General features: G+C 45.6%; 1 protein-coding gene across 2 annotated transcripts; it reads left to right on the top strand.

Annotated features, from left to right (window-relative positions):
- The first annotated feature begins 216 nt into the window (after positions 1-216).
- Positions 217-9,923, top strand: LOC135235775 (cystein proteinase inhibitor protein salarin-like). Of its 2 annotated transcripts, none has more exons than XM_064301615.1 (5): positions 217-239; positions 5,281-5,310; positions 7,289-7,351; positions 8,242-8,384; positions 9,564-9,923. In XM_064301615.1, the coding sequence occupies exons 1-5, from the start codon at positions 233-235 to the stop codon at positions 9,606-9,608; spliced, it is 288 nt and encodes a 95-aa protein (XP_064157685.1). In that variant the 5' UTR covers positions 217-232; the 3' UTR covers positions 9,609-9,923. The 2 variants fall into 2 exon arrangements, with proteins under 2 accessions (XP_064157685.1, XP_064157693.1); XM_064301623.1 differs by lacking the exon at positions 217-239 and adding an exon at positions 441-521.
- The last annotated feature ends 11,084 nt before the right edge of the window (positions 9,924-21,007 follow it).

Below are 21,007 nucleotides of genomic sequence, written 5' to 3'. Positions count from 1 at the left end.
TAAAGTCTCTTTTTTTTTGCAACTCAAGCCAAGTCTCCTGCTGCCTTTCTTTGCTATTGGGTTCAATTATTTACATTTCGGAAAAGAACACACGCACCCACACCCACAGACAGAAAAAAGCTAATAAATGACCAAGGTTACTCAGCCAACGAGTTCCTTACAGCGCCAAACGCACCTGCCCAGGTAAACCAGCTTCTTTTGGCAGTGAACTGGAGCAGACCATTGAAAACACATGACAGGTAAACACATTGTTTTACCGGGCGCATTAATGTTTTAAACAATGTAACCGCCACAATGGACAACTAACTGAAAATCACTTTAACACATCTAGAAAAGATGGATCATTATCGGAACTGCAACGCAAGGGAAAACAGATAAACAAAAGAGGGACAATAACACCCTACCCCTATGTGTACATTACATTATGGACCGTGCTGTCATATTTGTCTCATATTTACCTGGTGGCACCTCGCAGAGTGAGTGACAGATTTCGCCTCCGCTTGACAGGAAGAGCATCGCAGGTAAGATAAAGAGAGAGGGGAGAGAGACAGCGTGCGCAAACTGTGGGGTTGATGAAAGCAAAAATGTGCGCTATTTTGTTTTGTGTGCGGAAATAGCCTATATACGAGAAACCTTTTCCAAAGATAGCCTACATCGCCGCACAGAGCATCTTATCAAATGCAATTTTGCTCAAAAACCCACGATAATTATAACCTTAACAGGTCACGAGAGAAAATAAAATCTTATCTGTTCATACATGCTGCGGCCTAATTGTCTGGCGATTAGAAGAATGACCAGGCAAAGTTCCAACAAGCCCTTTATCTGTAGAGAGAAGAAAACGCGGGCGAGGACAGATGGAACCGTTAAAAGAAAAAAATGCGATGAAAATGCGCGTGGGTTTTGCTGGGAGATTTAACTATTGAAACTCGTTCCCCTTTCCGGCTCTCGTGCTTTACCAGTGTGTGTCTGTATTCCATTGTACTTCATTCACTCAGAGCTTCCCCCTCTTCACCGTATACAGAACTTTAATGTCCCGAAAGACGCTGTAGCGTGAAGCCCAAATTTAATTAATTTTAGCGGGCGCTTTTGTCCAGAGCGATTTACAGTGCAGGAGAAGCACGAGCGCCGTTGCTGATTTATCAAAGCAGTTTTTCCCGGTACACCAGGCTAACAACATTCACCGATAAAGGACTAAATGCACACTTGGGAAAAAATAGTCTGATCACAGGTGCTCCGAAGAAACAAAAAATATGAATGAAGTGAATTAGCAGGAACTCCTGCAGAGGCTACACGCATGAACGTTGTAAACGAGTGCAACGCTTCGGTCACACACCTTCGTCAGGAAGGTAACGCAGCATTCAGTTGGGCTCATTCACAAAAAAAATTTCTTACTTTTGCTCCCAAAAATGTTCCGACAAAAAACCAATATGCGATTAATGACATATGCAGACGTTTTTGTGCGTATCCCAGTGTATGAGATGATGAGTGCTGACTGTTTGTAAATTTTATGCGCAATCCCCTTCATGTGATTTGCATAAAGAAACAGCTCTGTGTGTGTGTGTGTGTGTGTGTGTGTATGTATGTATATATATATATATATATATATATATATATATATAGCACAATGTGAACAATGGAATTTAATTCTTCATGGGAATGTGTAGCTATTTCTGGCATAATGTGCCTAAAGAGGATACATATTCTCTCCAAAACATAAAAAGCACCTAATTAAGAAAAGCTAACAGCTTGTTAAAATTCTGGGATTGCAATTTGCGGTTGGAACGAAAACCAGCATACACAGGGGGCCCCCAGGACCAATTTTGAGAAGCACTAGACTACAAGGTACAATAGCAGGGATGTTTACCCTTTCTGGAGACCTGTTGTCCTGTAGGTTTTTACTCCAACCCTAACAAAGCACAACTCATTCAACAGCTAGAGATCTGGTTGAGCTACTAATTAGTATAAGCATGTGTGCCAATCTAGGGTTGAAATGAAGACCCACTGCCTTCCTTCCTCAGACTCTAGAGTGACCCTTGCAAAAATTTATTTATAGATGCAACATTCTCATGTCACTCAGACATTTCGCCAGGAACGCAATGTCGCATTTAATTACTGTCTTTCTGCAAGTGTCAACAAGCCCAGCATGCCCGACCCTGTTCCCTGAGATCTGCCAACCCAAACATCATTCAACAGCTGGAGATCTGGTTGAGCTGCCAATTGCTATAACCAGGTGTGCCAATCTAGTGTTGAAATGAAAACTCACCGTGCGAACAGGCAAAGGTTCTCCTCCAAGACATGTGGATGCCAAATGCCCCTTGGCGTTGCTGTGTTCCACGAGATGGGCTTGCACAGACACGAGTCTGTGTCAGTGAGACAAACGGACAAACTTGTTGTGAGGTTGCGATCAATCGTGGCCAAGACATGATACGATTTAGGATACGATAACAAGTTACGACAGATCACCGAAACTAAACCACTCGTGGCAACAGTGAGAGATTGTAGACAATGACAGTGAGCAGGTGGTGGCAAAGATTTCCACAGCCTACCACCCCAAAACATTAGGGAGCTACTGGCTTGTCCCATTTATGACTTTGTGATGTCACTGCACATTTGATAAATTTGACAAATTTTAAGAAATCCTTTATCAAAATCACAAAAATGTGTCGCAGTTCTGTTGTGAACAGTCGATAACTAGCTAAACATCAACGTTTAGCTAGCTAGCTAGTTAACGTTAAAAGATGTTTGCGTCATTTTTTTTTTCTTTTTCATTCATCCTATTTGTATAGTAACCAGTTAGCTAATGTACGATGATTGGATAATTTAAAACTTACAACCTACGGTATTCTTGCTGCACAATAATGGTTAGACTTAAAAATGCAAGCGCTCCTGATTTTCGGCTAACTTATCGGATATTTAAAGGTGGCATCTCGCCGGTGGTTCATTCGCAACAGAATAAGTTGCAGATGCGCAGATGCAATGCTATTGCGTAGGTCTGCACTCCACCTGTTATTCTTGATCCACTGTGCCAGTTAACACGTCCTGCATTGTCCTTGACAGGCTTTTGAATTGAATTGAATCGGCGCCCCTGGTCTACATGCCAAAGCCGCAGACGACTATGCCCTCCTTCCTCGGTCTCTAGCGCGATCCTTGCAAAAACACATTTATTGAGCGCAACGTTCGCATGTTACATTACATTACATTACAGGCATTTGGCAGACGCTCTTATCCAGAGCGACGTACAACAAAGTGTATAACCATAACCAGGAACAAGTATGACGAAACCCCTAGAGAGAAGTACCGGTCCAAGTGCAGGGAACAACCGCATAGTTCAACTTGGACCCTGAAGGTTAAACTGATTAACACTAACACAACGAGAACGGCAACAACGCAGTCTATGGAAAAAAATACAAGCAGTAGTTAAGACGCTCCATGTCGCTCCAACATTTCGCCAGGAACGCAATGTCACATTTATTTAACGTCTTTCTGCAAGTGTCAACAAGCCCAGTATGCCCGAGCCTGTTCCCAGAGATCTGCCAACCCAAACATCATTCAACAGCTGGAGATCTGGTTGAGCTGCCAATTGGTACAACCGGTTGTGCCAGTCTGGTGTTGAAATGAAAACTCACTGTGCGAAAAGGCGAAGGTTCTCCTCCAAGGCATGTGAATGCCAACTGCCCCTTGGTATTGCTGTGTTCCACAAGATGGGCTTGCACCAGACACGAGTCGTGTGACAAACTTTTAGGCTCCCGATCAGCCAACGGGGGTTGGGGTTGGGGACAGGGGGGCGAAGGGGGGGAACATTGTGGGGGGTGGGTATGATGCATGATGAGATGCTACACCCCCAGCGAAGTACAGCCCTCCCATCCCTGGTTGACTCCAGAACCAACTGTTGGACTGCCGGCCACAGTCAGAGCTGGCACGGTCCGGATTCGATAGCAAGTAACACCAGGTCAACTAAACCTGAAACTAAACCACTTGCGGAAATTAAAGAGAGACAAAGACTAAATAGTCCAAACCTGCATTTCTATCCACACACTGGAACAGAGCCTTAACAGATACCAGAACATGGGGTCCATCCACACACTGGAACAGAGCCTTAACAGATACCAGACCATGGGGTCCATCCACACACTGGAACAGAGCCTTAACAGATACCAGACCATGGGGTCCATCCACACACTGGAACAGAGCCTTAACAGATACCAGACCATGGGGTCCATCCACACACTGGAACAGAGCCTTAACAGATACCAGACCATGGGGCCCATCCACACACTAGAACAGAGCCTTCACAGATACCAGACCACGGGGCCCATCCACACACTGGAACAGAGCCTTAACAGATACCAGGCCATGGGACCCATCCACACACTGGAACAGAGCCTTAACAGATACCAGACCACGGGGCCCATCCACACACTGGAACAGAGCCTTAACAGATACCAGACCATGGGGCCCATCCACACACTAGAACAGAGCCTTGACAGATACCAGACTATGGGGCCCATCCACACACTGGAACAGAGCCTTAACAGATACCAGACCATGGGGCCCATCCACACACCGGAACACAGCCTTAACAGATCCCAGACCATGGGGCCCAGCCACACACTGGAACAGAGCCTTAACAGATACCAGACCACGGGGCCCATCACACACTGGAACAGAGCCTTAACAGATACCAGACCATGGGGCCCATCCACACACTGGAACAGAGCCTTAACAGATACCAGACCACGGGGCCCATCCACACACTGGAACAGAGCCTTAACAGATACCAGACCACAGGGCCCATCCACACACTGGAACAGAGCCTTAACAGATACCAGACCACGGGGCCCATCCACACACTGGAACAGAGCCTTAACAGATACCAGACCATGGGGCCCATCCACACACTGGAACAGTGCCTTAACAGATACCAGACCATGGGGCCCATCCACACACTGGAACAGAGCCTTAACAGATACCAGACCATGGGGCCCATCCACACACTGGAACAGAGCCTTAACAGATACCAGACCATGGGGCCCATCCACACACTGGAACACTTACTAGCAAACCCGAACCCTAGCCCGATCTCAAAGTTGTTCATGAAAAAAAAACTACCCAAATCCGGCAAAAAACTACCCATATTTTTGAGAGAAAATAAAATCAAAGTCAGCACATTAATGACAGCAGATCAGTAAATAAACTGAACCTGTTTGCAGAACAGTTTCTCTTTGCAAAAATCTTATTTTAGTCTGTGTTGTAAAGTTTGTGATCTCTCTGTTTTCACAGCAATGGCCAAGAACTTGGAAAAGAAGCCCGGTAAGTTGACAGCGTAAAGGCCGATTCAGATCAAACCTGCGACAGCCAACAAGCAGCGAAGGAAAATCCAGGTTCAGAAAGTAAAAGTACTTGTATGCCGTATTTTGTTCCGATCAGCTGGTTTTGCTGATTAGCACATATCTTCAGCCAGGAGGCAGAACCACTTAGTGAAATCAAGCTTGCTTTGTGGGTGGAAGCAATACATGGCTGGACTTCTACTTTCTGACCCTCTGATTTTACACCTCTGCTAACCAGTCAAAAAATTTCTAAATAAATTTTTTTTTTTAGTGAAGCAACGCAGTCAAAACAACCAAAATAAGTGATTAAATGACCATTTCCAGGTTTCAGGTGATTTCGTGGATTTGTCACTTCTTTGAACTCTGAACTCAAAATTTCACGTGTTAAATCTGTGACCGCATCAGCTGCTGGCAGACATTCTAAATTACGGCAGCAAAATGTCTCCTGATAATATCAATTCAAAAATGTATTTATTAATAAACATAACTATCCAGTCGGCTGATGCATTTCTGATCTGAACTGGCCTTGAGGGGTGTGCAAGATTCAAACCCTCTGTCAAGTCAGCAAAACCCACTATACACTTATATTGGTGGTTTCCAAACTCCCTAACCTACCCCCCCTCTCCCCCACTGTGTATGCTGGTTTTCATTTCAACCACAATTTATCAATCCCAGAATTTGAACAAGCTGTTACTTTTTCTTAATTAGGTGCTTTTCATGTTTTAGAGAGATTATGTGCCCTCTTTAGCCACATTTTGCCAGAAGAATAAAATTGTTCATATTGTGCTTATTGTGCTATATTACATGAAAAAAGAGGTAAATTATTCTTAACTGATCAAATTAAAGACTGAAGTGAATCAATAGACTCCTAGTTGATGTGGACACCTGGCCACTAAGACTAAACCTCTGGATTACAATGAAGTATTCAAGGACAAAGCAAATGATAAGATGACAAGCCAAACCTGCATCGTGTTAATAAATTTAATGAAACATTTATGAAAGAAGTACACGGGTTCAACAACCAAATTAGGAATCTATTGATTTACCTCAGTCTTCCATTTGATCCACAAATTTGTTACCACCTTTATGTAATTGTTTGCAATATAGCACAGTGAGCACAATATAAAAATGGGAATTTTATTCTTCAGGTCACGTATAGCTATTTCTCAAATAATGTGGCCGTAAAGGGTAAACAATCCCTTTGAAAAACATGAAAAGCAGCTAATTAAGAAAAATGAACAGCTTGTTAAATTTCTGGGATTGCAATTATGGCTGGAATGAAAACCAGCATACACAGTTTACTGAGTACATACTGAGTCTGGGAACCGCTGCACTACAGCGAAGTACTTACAAAAATTAGCTTACGATCCCAGATAATTCATCCGATACTGTTTTTTCTTAATTAAAACGTATTTACTGCATAACTTTGCATATTGTAAGTTCTTTGATGTAATGTTGTGGTGTGATTATTATTTTATGGTTGTGAATGGCATAGTTTTTAACGAGGATCGTTAAATCCAGTTCAGCCTTGCTGATGTTAATTGCTTGTTCAAGTTCAAGAATATACACTCAGTGGCCACTTTAGGTGCACTTGTCTGCCACCGGGTGGGGCCCCCATTTTGCCTCCAGAAACCACCTGAATTCTTTACAGCGTGGATTGAACAAAGTGCTGGAAAGATTCCTTAGGATCCACTTAGGATCCATTCCTTAGGATCCACTTAGGATCCATTCCTTAGGATCCATTCCTTAGGATCCATTTAGGATCCATTCCTTAGGATCAATTTAGTGAGTGAGCGGAGGGTCGTTTTATCAGAACGCTCACTTTCAGACCCGTCACCAGGAGGAGTCTGGAGGAGAGTGATTGTTCCCGTATCCCTAAATAACAGAATGTGCTTGCGCGACAATGTCTCTGTTACATCGGGTGTTCTGTGTTACGCGTGTGACCTTGTCTGTCTTTACAGAAATTTACGATAACAAAGACGGGAATGTGGACAAAGACTGGAAGGACTGGAAGACAAAGCATGGTAAGACTGAAGCTCGAGGGGTTCGCTGAACCCAAACACAAATTTAACCTGCAATTCGTTCTTCTGAAATCCAACTTCAACTTCACTTTGCAAATAACGATCCAAGATACATAAAATATGACTTGTAAACGGTCATCATGTTTGAATGTCATGTGTACTTTGATGTTCTTTGTGATGAAGCTGAGTTCAATGGTTTTTACACATAAGACTTTTTTTTTTCTCATCAAACTAAGACCTTAGTGGTTTTCTATTCTGAGAAGATACATAGTATTTCAGTAGCACTGAAATGTACCATTCAGATCAGTACTGCCATCTGGTGGTGTCCTCTAAAACTACAACAAAATAAAAAACCAAGCGCTGTGTCTGCGGAGGCCCACGGTGTCTTCAGGTTTAACTCCAGTCCTGGAGGCACGCAGTGCCTGCAGGTTTAACTCCAGTCCTGGAGGGCCGCAGTGTCTGCTGGTTTAACTCCAGTCCTGGAGGGCCGCAGTGTCTGCTGGTTTAACTCCAGGCCTGGAGTGCCGCATTGTCTGCAGGTTTAACTCCAGTCCTGGAGGGCCGCGGTGTCTGCTGGTTTAACTCCAGTCCTGGAGGGCCGCGGTGTCTGCTGGTTTAACTCCAGTCCTGGAGGGCCGCAGTGTCTGCAGGTTTAACTCCAGTCCTGGAGTGCTGCAATGCCTGCAGGTTTAACTCCAGTCCTGGGGGGGGGGGGGGGAGCACAGTGCCTGCAGGTTTAACTCCAGTCCTGGGGGGGGGGGGGAGCACAGTGCCTGCAGGTTTAACTCCAGTCCTAGAGGGGGGCGCTGTGTCTGGCCGTTTAACACCAGTCTAAATTACCCATCAAGTGCTTATTAAAGTCATATTTCTCTGCTTCTCTTTGCAAAAACCAGGGAAGAGCTACAACACCCCTGAAGAGGAAGAGAAACGCAAGAACGCGTGGCTCGAAACAAGGGTCAGGGTGACAGAGCACAACAAGAAGTACCGGGAAGGAAAGGAGACTTACTCTGAGGCGGCTAACCAGTTCGCTGACCTGGTAAGATGCCTCTCCTTACATTCACGTTTGCATTTGCCCGTTATCAGATGCTGTGATGCAGAGCTGTTAGTGAGCCCGACTAGCAGCAGTACAGCTAGGGGCAGCAGTGTGGCAATCTAAAGGTTGCAGGTTCGATTCCCAGATGTACTTAACCTTAATTGGTTCATGCAGATGTGTACGTGTTTGCTATGTAGAAATCCAAATAGTAATAAATATATAAATAAATAAATAATAATAAATGCTGCGGTACAGTGTTGCATGTAGCACAGGTACTGGTGCTGGTCTGCTGGGTTTAAATTGTAATCCCGTGAGGGTGTGCTGTGTGAACGGTTTGGGTTTTTGACTTACAGTGTTACCAAGGAAGGAGAGTTTCCGTCTGCAGGGTCATCTCTGTCAGATTAGCAACTCAAATGCTAATATCTGTATATAAAACATGAGAATGTGGTTTTATTACATTACATTGCAGGCATTTAGCAGACGCTCTTATCCAGAGTGACTTACTTCGTATCCAGTTATACAGCTGGATATATACTGGAGCAATGCAGGTTAGGCGCCTTGCTCAGGGGTACCAACGGCCGTGTCCTACCGGGGAATGCGAACCTGCGACCTTTAGGTTACAAGACCAACTCCTTAGCCATTATGCTACACTGCCTCCCACTGCCGTTTCATGGTTACATGTCAGTCACAGGCAATTTTTTTTATTTTTTGGCCTGCAAAGAAAGGGATGTTGGGTTCTGTCTGCGTCACTTGCGCAGGCACTGCTGTCCTCCTGCAGAGTGACTGCGCAGCTGAACTGAGTCCAACTGCCGGCCAGTTGCCCCGCCCAGGAAAATGTACTTTTAAGTGAACAGGTGGGGGGGGATGAGTCGGGTGCAGTTTTCAAAAGCATGAGAGAGAGAGAGATCGGGAGTGTGAGAGAATGACAGAGATGGAGAGGGAGAGAGACGGGGAGAGATATAAAGAGAGAGACAGAGGCAAAGAGAGACTAAGAGAGAAAGACAGAGGCGGAGAGGGAGAGGGAGAGAGATAGAGATAGAGACTGGGAGAGAGATAAAGAGAGACTGATCGAGATAGAGAGAGAAAATTTTGTGTTCATATCTATATATATATTTTTTTTAAGAAAGGGATGGGCAGCAGTTCTGGGTGACCCTAAATTTGACTGTTCCTCTCCTCCCACAGCTTCCTGGCGAAGGTCCTCCAACTGGATTGATTATGCCCAAATAGTGAAACAGTAGGGAGCAGTCGCCCCTCCCTGTCTGGAGAAAGTGTACGCTGGTGCTTTGTGGTCATTTTTTCTTCTTTTCTCTCTTAGGTGGTTGGGAGTTTCATATTGATTGTGGAATTCCCTGCTCATTACATAATCACTCTTAGCAACCAGCTCATCAGCCTCCTGCTGTCAATCACAGCATCCAGCTTGTGTCACATGACCATTTGCTTAACCCCCCCCCCCCCCCACCTCTCAGGGCTGTCAATCTATAGCTGTTGCTAACATCAATGCTGAGTGCGTACACCCATTAAAAATACCCGAAGATAATAAAACCCAAGTGTTTCCTCATTCTTCAAAAAGGTATGTCTCGTTGTAATGATACTGTCTGAAAACTAAACTGACCTGTTTGCCACTACACCACCTCTATGATAGTATACACACACGCATACATGCTCACACACACACACACACACACACACAGGCATACACATACCCACAAACACACACACACACCTGCATGCACATGCACATACCCACAAAAACACACACACATAGACTCGCACACGCACACTCACACGCACACACACACACACACACACACACACACACATACATATAGACTCACACACGCACACGTGCACACACACACACAAACACGCACTCACGCACGCACACACACACACACACACACACACATAGACTCACACACGCGCACCACACCACACACACACAAGACTCACACCGCAACACAACACACACACAACACACATAGACTCACCACACACACACACACACACACACATACACATAGACTCACACACGCACACACACACACACACATAGACTCACACACGCACACACACACACACACACACACATAGACTCACACACGCACACACACACACACACACACACACATAGACTCACACACGCACGCACACACTCACACACACACACACACACACACACACACACACACGCACACGCGCACACTGCTGTTTTTCTTATTCTTGTTTCCCTGTTTGGTGGCGGCGGCAGCTGATGTGGCTGCCCTGCTGGGACTCCAGGAAATCAAACTCACTTCATTACGTCTCTTCACTGGGCAAAGTGCGGTGCAGTCACCTCTGGCTGTCCTCTGACAGGGATATCGTATTGTGCGTTCCAGTGCCGGTTCTCTCGGCAGGCTGCTGCCCTGATTTCTGTTTCTTTACAGACACGGGGATCAATAACACTTCCTGGTATTGATCCTGTACCGCGAGGCACATTCAGACCTGGCAGCCACACGCTTGCGTTTTGCGTTATTCCAAACAACTCTGGCAACCGCTGTGCGGCTGTATTCTAAACTCCACACACAGTCCCTCTTCTTTAGAACTCTTTTTTATTTTTTTATTTTTTTTTTACAGTGATGTAAGAAAATTATTCATTTTCCGTTTTCCGATTCAGTGACTGATCTCCCAGAAAAAAGCATGTTGCTGACCTCCACTTCCTTTCATTATGCAGTCCCAACACCTTCCTGTGCAGCTGTTGTGTGACTTCCTGCGCAGCTGCTGTGTCACTTCCTGTGCAGTCGCCGTGTCATTTCCTCTGCAGCTTTTGTGTCACTTCCTGTGCATCGCTTTTGTGTCACTTCCTGCGCAGCTGCTGTGTCACTTCCTGCGCAGCCTCTGTGTCACTTCCTGCACAGCTGTTGTGTCACTTCCTGTGCAGCTGTCGTGTCAGCAGAGTGCCATGTGTAACTGAGAAGTTTCTATATGAACATTCGGCGACACCACAGCTATACACCGTAAAGCCGACATTACTCTGTCATAACCAGTCATAACAGCTCATAGTTATTTTGAAATCTGCTTGGTAAAACTCAATGTGTGCAGTATACGTTTGTGTGTCATGTCTATGGCAGGATTAGGTTGGCTTTATGGAGTGTAGTTCCAGTAAAGTGTTGCGAAAAGGTCACATCCAAAATATGGCTCAGATGTTTTGGAAACTTGTGAGGCAGTTTTTGCACTAGATGTAGATTCATGTAACGTGCTACCAACCATTCTTCTCTTTGATTCAAATCCAGACTGCACGGCTGACACGAATGGAAAGCGGTGTTTCTGATCTGACGGACAACTGTTTTGGATTTTTCCTTCATTACAGAGAGAATTCTTTGAGCAGAAGAGGTCTTGCTCAGCCTAAAGCTCACACATTTCCAAAACTTGTGAGCTACTTGAAAAGGTTTCTGCGTTGATGTAGATTTTTGAAAACCCAAGTTTTTCTATAGTTCCATTGGAGGCTTTAAAAGCGTGGGCCTGAATTTAATTAAACATTTGCCGTCAGGTTAGACATTATTTCTCTTGTCTTCCCAAACAGCTTGTTGGGTTAATTTCTGTAATTGTGGCACATTGTGTTGGCTAAGTAAAAGACAAACAGAAAAATCAAACAAACAAACGGTAGTTTTGTTTTTGTGTTCACAAAGAAATCTGGTCACGCCCAGGCCCTTTACTGATGGGTAAGGAACTGGTCTTGTAACCTTAAGGTCACAGGTTCGATTCCCCAGTAGGACACCGCCTTTGTACCCTTGAGCAAGGTGCTTAACCTGCAATGCTTCAGTGTATATATCCAGCCATATCAATGCATTTATGCAAAAAAATAAAAAAATAATAATAATAATAATTGTGTAAATTACTCTGAAATCTAATCTAATGAATTGTGGTATCTGCACGTGGATCATTATCACCACTGGTGAGCGTTTATTCTTTCACTCTCCGGTGTTAATGGATACGGCTCCATTTATCCTGACTGCGCGAGCGGGTAACGATTCTGGCGGCTTCCCCCTGTCAGACCGCCGCGGTTCGATAATGCATTCCGATAACATCGTTATGACCGGTCTCACTTCGCCCAATTAATCATACCGTGATAACGAGTCAATTGAGCTCATTTCTGTTCCGTTCTGTTCTCGCAGTGGAGGATTTCGAAACCGAACCGCAGGGAATGAAACGGAGTTTGCGGGAACACGGTGCGTCGTGAGTGCCCGAGTGTTAAGTCACTGAGCTTAGAATAGTGTGTTATGAGAGCAGTATCAGTATGTTGAGTGACTGAGCTATGAACAGAGTTTTATGGAAAATAGAAGTTCTTCACAGGAAAGTATGATGTGAAATGCAAAATCTTTATTATTATTATTATTATTATTATTATTATTATTATTCATAATAATAATAATAATAATAATAATATCCTGTGGCCCATAGAAGGGATTGGAGGCCAATTCAATTTCTGTTCTGTTCTGAAATAATGGCTTATGGATTTTTCTATTAACCCTTTGAAGAGTAGGTGTTCTAGAACTCCCGCTGCTTTCAACTGCCAGCAGTGGTTGTTACATCAGCATTGGAATGTTCAGTTCTAATAGCAAACTTGCACCACACAGGGTTAATCAAGCCCTCCGTGAAAAGCTCAGATGAGAACAAATCACCACGGGGAGATTGAACCAACACCCTGGGGGGGTGGGGGGTGGGGGTCCGGATCCCAAACCATTACACTACACTGCAGTCCCCAGTCCTACTGGCTTTGAAATGAAACCTTTCACAACCTGTCATGCCAGTCAGACTTTGCTTCTTTTATTCCCCTGGGAACTGATGCAGGAGGAATCTTTTCTCCTCCAAATGAAAACAAGTGTGCGGAGAGAGGCATTTAACTCCCAGACTCTGCAGTATTATTAATGGAAAACACCATTACAGAAATGATTGCTTTTCCATTCTGTGAGAAAGAGATGACATCTGTTTTAATAATGGGCAAACTGTTGCCCTGGATGTAATTACTGAAATTGTACTTAGCGCTTCATTTTCCCTTCTTTAAAGTCATCTATTAAATATTTGCTCTGATATAGAAGAAAATGAGTTGGGAAATAGGTGAGTTTAATCATATTGTGAGCAAACTTATCTCCTTATGACAGAATGTACCGAAGGGTGAGAAGAAATATATATGCACACCTGCAAGCGCATGCATGCTCCAAAGCAAACACACACACATGCATGCTCCAAAGCACACGTGCACATGCAGGCATGCGCAAAAGCATGCACACACAGGCACACATGCTCAAAAGTACACGTGCATGCATGCATGCTCAAAAGCACACACGTACATGCATGCATGCTCAAAAGCACATGCACGCATGCTGAAACACCCACACGTGCATGCACGCATGCTCAAAAGCACACATGCACATGCACACATGCACACATATACATGCATGCACAGACATGCAGGAATACAAATGTAAGCAATCACAAGCTCACATGCAGAAACACACACTTGCACGCATGCAAAAAAACATCCATGCATAAGCATGCACCCATGCATACACACCATTCAAGCATGTTTGTCCATGCTTAGACAGCTAAGAGCATCTGATGAGAGCTACACACTGAAAAAGCAGTCTAAATATTCAATATCCAGGAAAAAGAAAACATTTCACTTCATGTTTTCAACATTTTGTAAACGTTTCTAAAATTAACACGAATATGCAATTCATTTAGTGAATATTTAAATGAAGTGCATCAATCATTCACTAAACGTGAGAAAACCATGAAACAAGTATCATCGTGTGAGCAGATGAGGATGAAGAGCAGGTATCTTTGTGACACACGTCACAGGGCTTTAGTTTCCTGGGCATGTTTTCCGTGCCCAAGTTATCTGGCCGGGAGAGATGCTATCGAAGCGTCCGCCAGAGCTGACAGGAGACTAATTAAGCGCTGGTTCGGCGTGCTAAAAAAATCTTTAATCTGCAGAGAACATCAGCGGTGCTTTACAAATGTAGACACTGTTCTATATTTTTACCAGGAAAACAGGACATAAATCCTGAATGCGTTTTCGTGAACGCTTTTTTTAATTTTTATTTTTTCTTCTATTATAGCCTATTTTTATCCCCATTATGTTCTAAAATAAACTATAGATCGCTCGCCGGCTATACGACAGTCTGGTAGCTCATATACAGTACGTGTGTGTGTGTGTGTTATTATTCCGCGAATTGGCAGCGTGCACACGGACGATGGCGCAGCCTCGCTTTTCCAGCTGGACAAGGCCTCTCTTCACAGCGTTCCAGGAAATTGGTTTCATGTACGGAATGACAAGACAGCCAGCACTGCAGTGGCCAAGGCATGTGGCCATCCAACACAAGTCAACTGTTCTATCAAGCCCTAGAAGTGCTCACGCCGAAAAGCTTTTTTTAAATTTATTTATTGGAGCACTTAATGGCATGGGAGGCAGCCATCTTTTCAGCCACAAATGAAAATTAATACCGAGGCTGTGGCCCAATTCGCTGCTTCAACGTGGTTGCCAAGGCGACGTAATCTGTCAGGTACCGCAGAAGCCGAATGAAATGGGCGAAGGCCTTCGGCACCGCTTAGTTTTGGAAGATGTCAGAAACAAAAACTGCTTGGCTGTCTTGGGCGGGAACACAAATATCGCCCTGTCTGCTGAGAAACGTGCCCTACTTGCCATTTTAACTCAAGGACAATTGCATAAAACTGAGGAAGCTAAGCAGCCATACCCTCCTCATGTCAAACTGGTGAAGCTAAGCAGCCACACCACCCAGTACCCTTCTCATGGCTAACTGCTGAAGCTAAGCAGCTATGCCACCCTGTACCCTTCTCATGGCTAACTGCTGAAGCTAAGCAGCCATACCACCCTGTACCCTTCTCATGGCTAACTGCTGAAGCTAAGCAGCCATACCACCCTGTACCCTTCTCATGGCTACCTGCTGAAGCTAAGCAGCCATACCACCCTGTACCCTTCTCATGGCTAACTGTTGAAGCTAAGCAGCCATACCACCCTGTACCCTTCTCATGGCTAACTGTTGAAGCTAAGCAGCCACACCACCCAGTACCCTTCTCATGGCTAACTGCTGAAGCTAAGCAGCCATACCACCCTGTACCCTTCTCATGGCTAACTGCTGAAGCTAAGCAGCCATACCACCCTGTACCCTTCTCATGTCAAACTGCTGAAGCTAAGCAGCCATACCACCCTGTACCCTTCTCATGGCCAACTGCTGAAGCTAAGCAGCCACACCACCCTGTACCCTTCTCATTGCTATCTGCTGAGGCTAAGCAGCTATACCACCCTGTACCCTTCTCATGGCTAATTTCTGAAACTAAGCAGCCGTGCCACCCAGTACCCTTCTCATGGCTAACTGCTCAAGCTAAGCAGCCACACCACCCGGTACCCTTCTCATGGCTAACTGCTCAAGCTAAGCAGCCATACCACCCTGTACCCTTCTCATGGCTAACTGCTCAAGCTAAGCAGCCATACCACCCTGTACCCTTCTCATGGCTAACTGCTCAAGCTAAGCAGCCACACCACCCAGTACCCTTCTCGTGGCTAACTGCTCAAGCTAAGCAGCTACACCACCCAGTACCCTTCTCATGGCTAACTGCTCAAGCTAAGCAGCTACACCACCACGGGAAGAATAAGTGGCTGCTGGAACGAGTGTTGGTGGACCAACAGGGGGCGCTCTTCCCTCAGGACCAACTGTTAGACCGAGGGTCTGACTCACCGCGGGCATCAGAGATCCCGGAGCTCTTTCAGGGTGTCGACCCCAGGGCCCTGCCCAAAGGCCCACAGTGTAATGGCTCGGTGCCTCTCCGCTTACTCACTGCGTGCAAATGGCTCCACACAAACAGGCGACATGGTGCTCAGCAGATGTTGGCGTGTGTGTGTGTGTGTGTGTGTGTGTGTGTGTGTGTGCAAGCTAAAAGAACATCCCCTCCTTGTGTATTATCCCCTACATGCACACACACACACACACAACAGCACACTCACTCACTCACTGACTCCCTGACATACGCGCACAATAACACACTCAGTCACTGACTCACTAACATAAGCACACACACACACAAATATTTGTGTGTGAAACACTAAAAATCTTTTGAAAAAAAAGGAAATATTCGTAATGTAGATGCTTGGAATAAAAAAAAGGTGGGGATTATTCTGAAACTTTCGGTTTGATTAAAAATAGTTTAGTTACTGAATTGTGTTCACATGTAGTCACGTAAAAACATTATTCTGAATTCTTAACCTGACTGTGACTACTACATGGCTTGAGTGTACAGACGTGTGTTGCTGGTATGGAAGAAAGGCAGGGTTTTTAGACACTGATCCGCTGTAAAAAAAAAAAAATACCTCGGTATTTCTCACGTCTGTGTCCCTGCTTGGTGGTTGTAGCGTTCGGCGAAGGGATTTAGTGACTTTGTTTTTGTTTGTTTATTTTGCGGATGTTTTTTTTTTTTTACTTCTTTATTTATTTAATGTTAATTTACTCTCAAGGTATCAACATTCAGTTTGAGAGTTCCCGTCTCCTGATTGAATTAGATTAGATTAGGAGTGCTTTACTTCCCCCGCGAGAGAACTACTCGCGCGATTTTCGGGTACAACGAGGCGAGATCGCACACAAGGACGTTCAAATGCACACAATTCAATTACGGATGGCAGCACAATACGTATCATCCACAACGAATTATGATATACCCAGTGTGCCCAGACAAAAGTAACTGTGTTTTGTTCGAAATACTTTCTAGCACTAGCTTATTTATCTTTTGTCAGATTTTTAAAAGAATATATCACTGGAGGAAATGTGTTGACAGCTTCACTCTTTTTATCAGTGCAGTGTCAAGACTAGAGCAGGCGGGTCCAATCTTATCTTAAAAGGGCCAGCGTGGGTGCAGGTTTTGAGTTTTAGCCCAGCGGTACGACACCCAATTCAACTAACGAACGAATTGTTGCTTTAAATCTAGACCTTGGTAAGTAGAATCAGGTCTCTGTGTGCTACGCCCCTGGTCTGGACGTATATAGAAATTACAATTACCCGTGTCCAAACTGAAGTTACTTCGGAAATACATTTATATTTACTCGCGTGAACGGCAAATAGAAATTGAGCATTGCATTGCGAGGGCGTGTAAAAGGACTGTCAGTGTGCGAAGATTGCGACCCGTAACTCGCGTAGTGCTGGCACGTGAATATAGATCTGCGTCTCTGGCGAAACGCTCTTAATCTGCGGCCCTGGTCTGCAGCCGTGGAGATGATGCAACCGTTTGTTCCCGCCTCTCTCACGCCCCCCTTTGCCTTGGGAATCCTCCAGAGCGCGCGGGGCACTTCCCAGCATGCATCGGTCTACCTCTCATTAAACCACGTCCTCCGGAGCGCGCGGAGCACTTCCCAGCATGCACCGCTCTTCCTCTCATTAGTCGCATCCTCCTGCTCGGTGTCGGAGGGCCTGCAGGTAATTATCCGCCGCCACCTTTCCAAAAGTCGCTAACCCGCCAACGCCGCCACCACTGCAACTGCCGCCACCCTCCAGAGTCACGGTTACCCGACCCATCACTTCCCGTTTCTCGCGGAAAAAAAACAAAAAAACTAAAACAAAGAATAAGATTTTTGGAGTCCCTCAAGATTCACAGAGAATGAGAGAGAGAGAGAGAGAGAGAGAGAGAGAGAGATAAATGCGAGAGTGGTGCAAATTAATTGGTTTTGTTAAATCCCTCTTGAACGGGAAGCCGATGCAGCTTCACAAGAGGCCATTACTACCAATCAATTTAAATCTGTTTTACTCTTCCCACAGAAACCAATTAGGAAATTTAATTTTACATTTTGATTTACGGCATTTACATAGGAGAAGGGGGTCCAATCCACTTAATAGGAGGAGGAAATTTATTTATTTTTTTAAATTGGGGAGCGTTGGAAAGAAACCAGACTATATTGATCTTTGGGAGAGAAAGACAGAGAGAGAGAGAGAGAGAGAAAGAGGAAGAAGGGGGGGAGTGAGGGCGAGAGAGAGGATGGATAGAATAGCTTTCTTAATTAAATGGCTTCAGAAAAATTAAACCCAAATTGCCGGGTCCAGCAAAGAAAAAATAAATTAAGCAGATTACACACTGTGTGCCCTTGAGAAATTACCCTTTATCCATTTGTTTTTTGTTTTTCTTTTTGTTTTTTGTCATCGGGGGCTCAGAGTGATTTTCGGGGCGCCTGCGGTTTCTCTTTCTCTGGCCGGCTGCGGGACATCTGTCCTTCGAACGCGGGTCTGCGTGACCTCGCCTCTGCACCGTCCAACGAGAGAACCGCGCTGGCTTAACGTCGCATCCAAAAAAAAAAAAAAAAAGCCCGCCCCGTGGCTACCTGCAGGAAGACGCTGTCGGGAACAGGACAACACCTGCTGACTGGCGCGTCTGTCAACCTCGTTCTTTTTTTATTTTTTTTTCTTCCTCGCCGTGTACTTTCAGCATCGTCCACCAGAGGGAGCAAGCGAGTCACGGTTGACGGATTCACAGTTAATATAGCGTCGATGAGTAAAAAAAAAAAAAATATATATATATATATACGGTACTTAGACCTTAGGCGGCCACAACCTGCGTGGCTGGTCTTCACTTCAGAGTGCAGCTGTAATTCCCTCCGGTGCAACGAAATGAGCTGGGATCCGGTCCCTCGTTGAGTCCTCCATTAACACCTGGGAGGGTCAGGCTCTCTTCCGGAAAGGTCCGTGAGTATTCATTTTCATTTTCCCCTGTTGAAATTCAGCTGCCAAATCAGTTAATGTGGCGTGTACGACTTCACCTAAGTCATGCAGTAAAATGGTGCATAAAATGATTCCATAAAAAAATGCCTTTGGCTGCTGAACAAACACCATCTCCAGATTTGATACTTGCACTCACACAAACACACTCACACATACACACACACACACACACAGCACACCATACACACACAGAGACACACACACACACAGCACACCATACACACACAGAGACGCACACACACACACAAAGACAGACACACAAGCACTACACACATGCACACACACACCGACACACACATGCACACACACACAGGCACACCATACACACACACACATAAACACTACACACACACATATCACACTCACAGAAACCACACTATACACACGCTCACACAAACATTACACACACACTACACCATACACAAACACACACACACACACACTACACACACACACCTTTAACTCCGTATTGCCTCATCAAAAGAATGCATGGGCCATTGAAAACCCAACACAGTAAACATTGATCAGCTCACTGATCACTAATCAGCTGTGGGAGAACTAAGGCCTTCCCTTTCAGTCAAATTTGGCGGCCATTTTGTAAATATGTTCATTGCTGGATTGACTGACACGGAGGAGCGATCACATGACACCTAAATGCCAAGAGTAACGACACATCGTGAAAAAAAAAAAACCGCACAGCTAAGGGGATAAAGCTAAAGAGAACGAGCCGAAACTACAAATATTCGGGGAAAAAAAACCCCCCGCAAAAATCGCAGAAGCACTTCGCCGCGTTGTTTTGTCGATTGCCTCCAGTGTCGAGCTTCCGGGGGATTTTCGCGGGGTGCTGGCGGCCCCTCGGCTGCGTACGAATCCACGGAGCGAACCCGGCGGCGTGGCTAATTGCGCTACATCGGGCTAATTGGCGTCGTTCCGTTCAGACGAGACGCGTGACCCGGGCTCCGGGGGGGGGCGGGCCCTGTTCACCTTACAGATCCGCAGGTTCAATATTCTCCAACGCGATGCCTCGCAGTGTAGCTGAGCGCGCGCAAGGAACTCTCATTTAGACCGCTGAACTTTGATTAACCTCTTAATGATGGTACAAAGGCCTGCATAAACAGATGAGTGTGGGGGCGTGGGGGGGGGTGGTGTTGGAGGGCAGCATTGACTTTAGGAAGCTTCTCCCAAGGCATTATTACGGTGTGAGAAAACAAAGCGCAGTTCCTCCTTCCTGCCACCCGATGGCAGCACACTGCTTTGCAAAGGGGGGGGGGAGCTGACTCACGCCGCCACTTCCCTGTGTAACCCCGCGCGTGGCGAGCAATTTCGCGGGATTTTTCTTCCGCGAGAAGATGGGGCGTGCTCTGCGTCACCTGCTCCGCGTAACGAGCGAAATCGCAGCGGTCGTTTCCCCTCTGTCTTGCTGTCGAATGAAATGCTGGGGCGGGTATATTAGGGGGGTCTGTGGGCGGTTAAAGGATCCTCACACTTGGTGGGGGGGGGGGGGGGCGACGATGGCGAATTCATGTTCGATAAGAGCAGGTTACCGAGCTTCATCATCATTGGAGGGGAAGGAGGGATGGGGGGTTTGTGGGCGGGGGTGGGGGGAGGGGGGGTAATTCAGGTGTCGGCTGCCGTTGTCGCTTTAATAAGCCCGGCGATGTGGCGAAGCTGACAGAGAGGAGATCTTCTGCGTGAATCATGGCATTTCAGCATCAGAGAGAGAGGGAGAGAGAGAGAGAGGGAGAGAGTGAGAGTAAATTAAGAGCAGAAATACCTTCTGTCTAAAAAAAAAAGAATAAAAACAAAACAGAACTGCCTTCCTCCCTCGCTCCCTCCCTCTTCCCGGTTCTCCGCTCGCAAGGCTGACTGATG

This window comes from Anguilla rostrata, chromosome 1 (assembly GCF_018555375.3).
Source record: "Anguilla rostrata isolate EN2019 chromosome 1, ASM1855537v3, whole genome shotgun sequence".
Classification (NCBI taxonomy): Eukaryota; Metazoa; Chordata; class Actinopteri; order Anguilliformes; family Anguillidae; genus Anguilla; species Anguilla rostrata.
The sequence above is the reverse complement of the archived record's forward strand: the minus strand, read 5'-3'. Positions and strand labels throughout refer to the sequence as shown.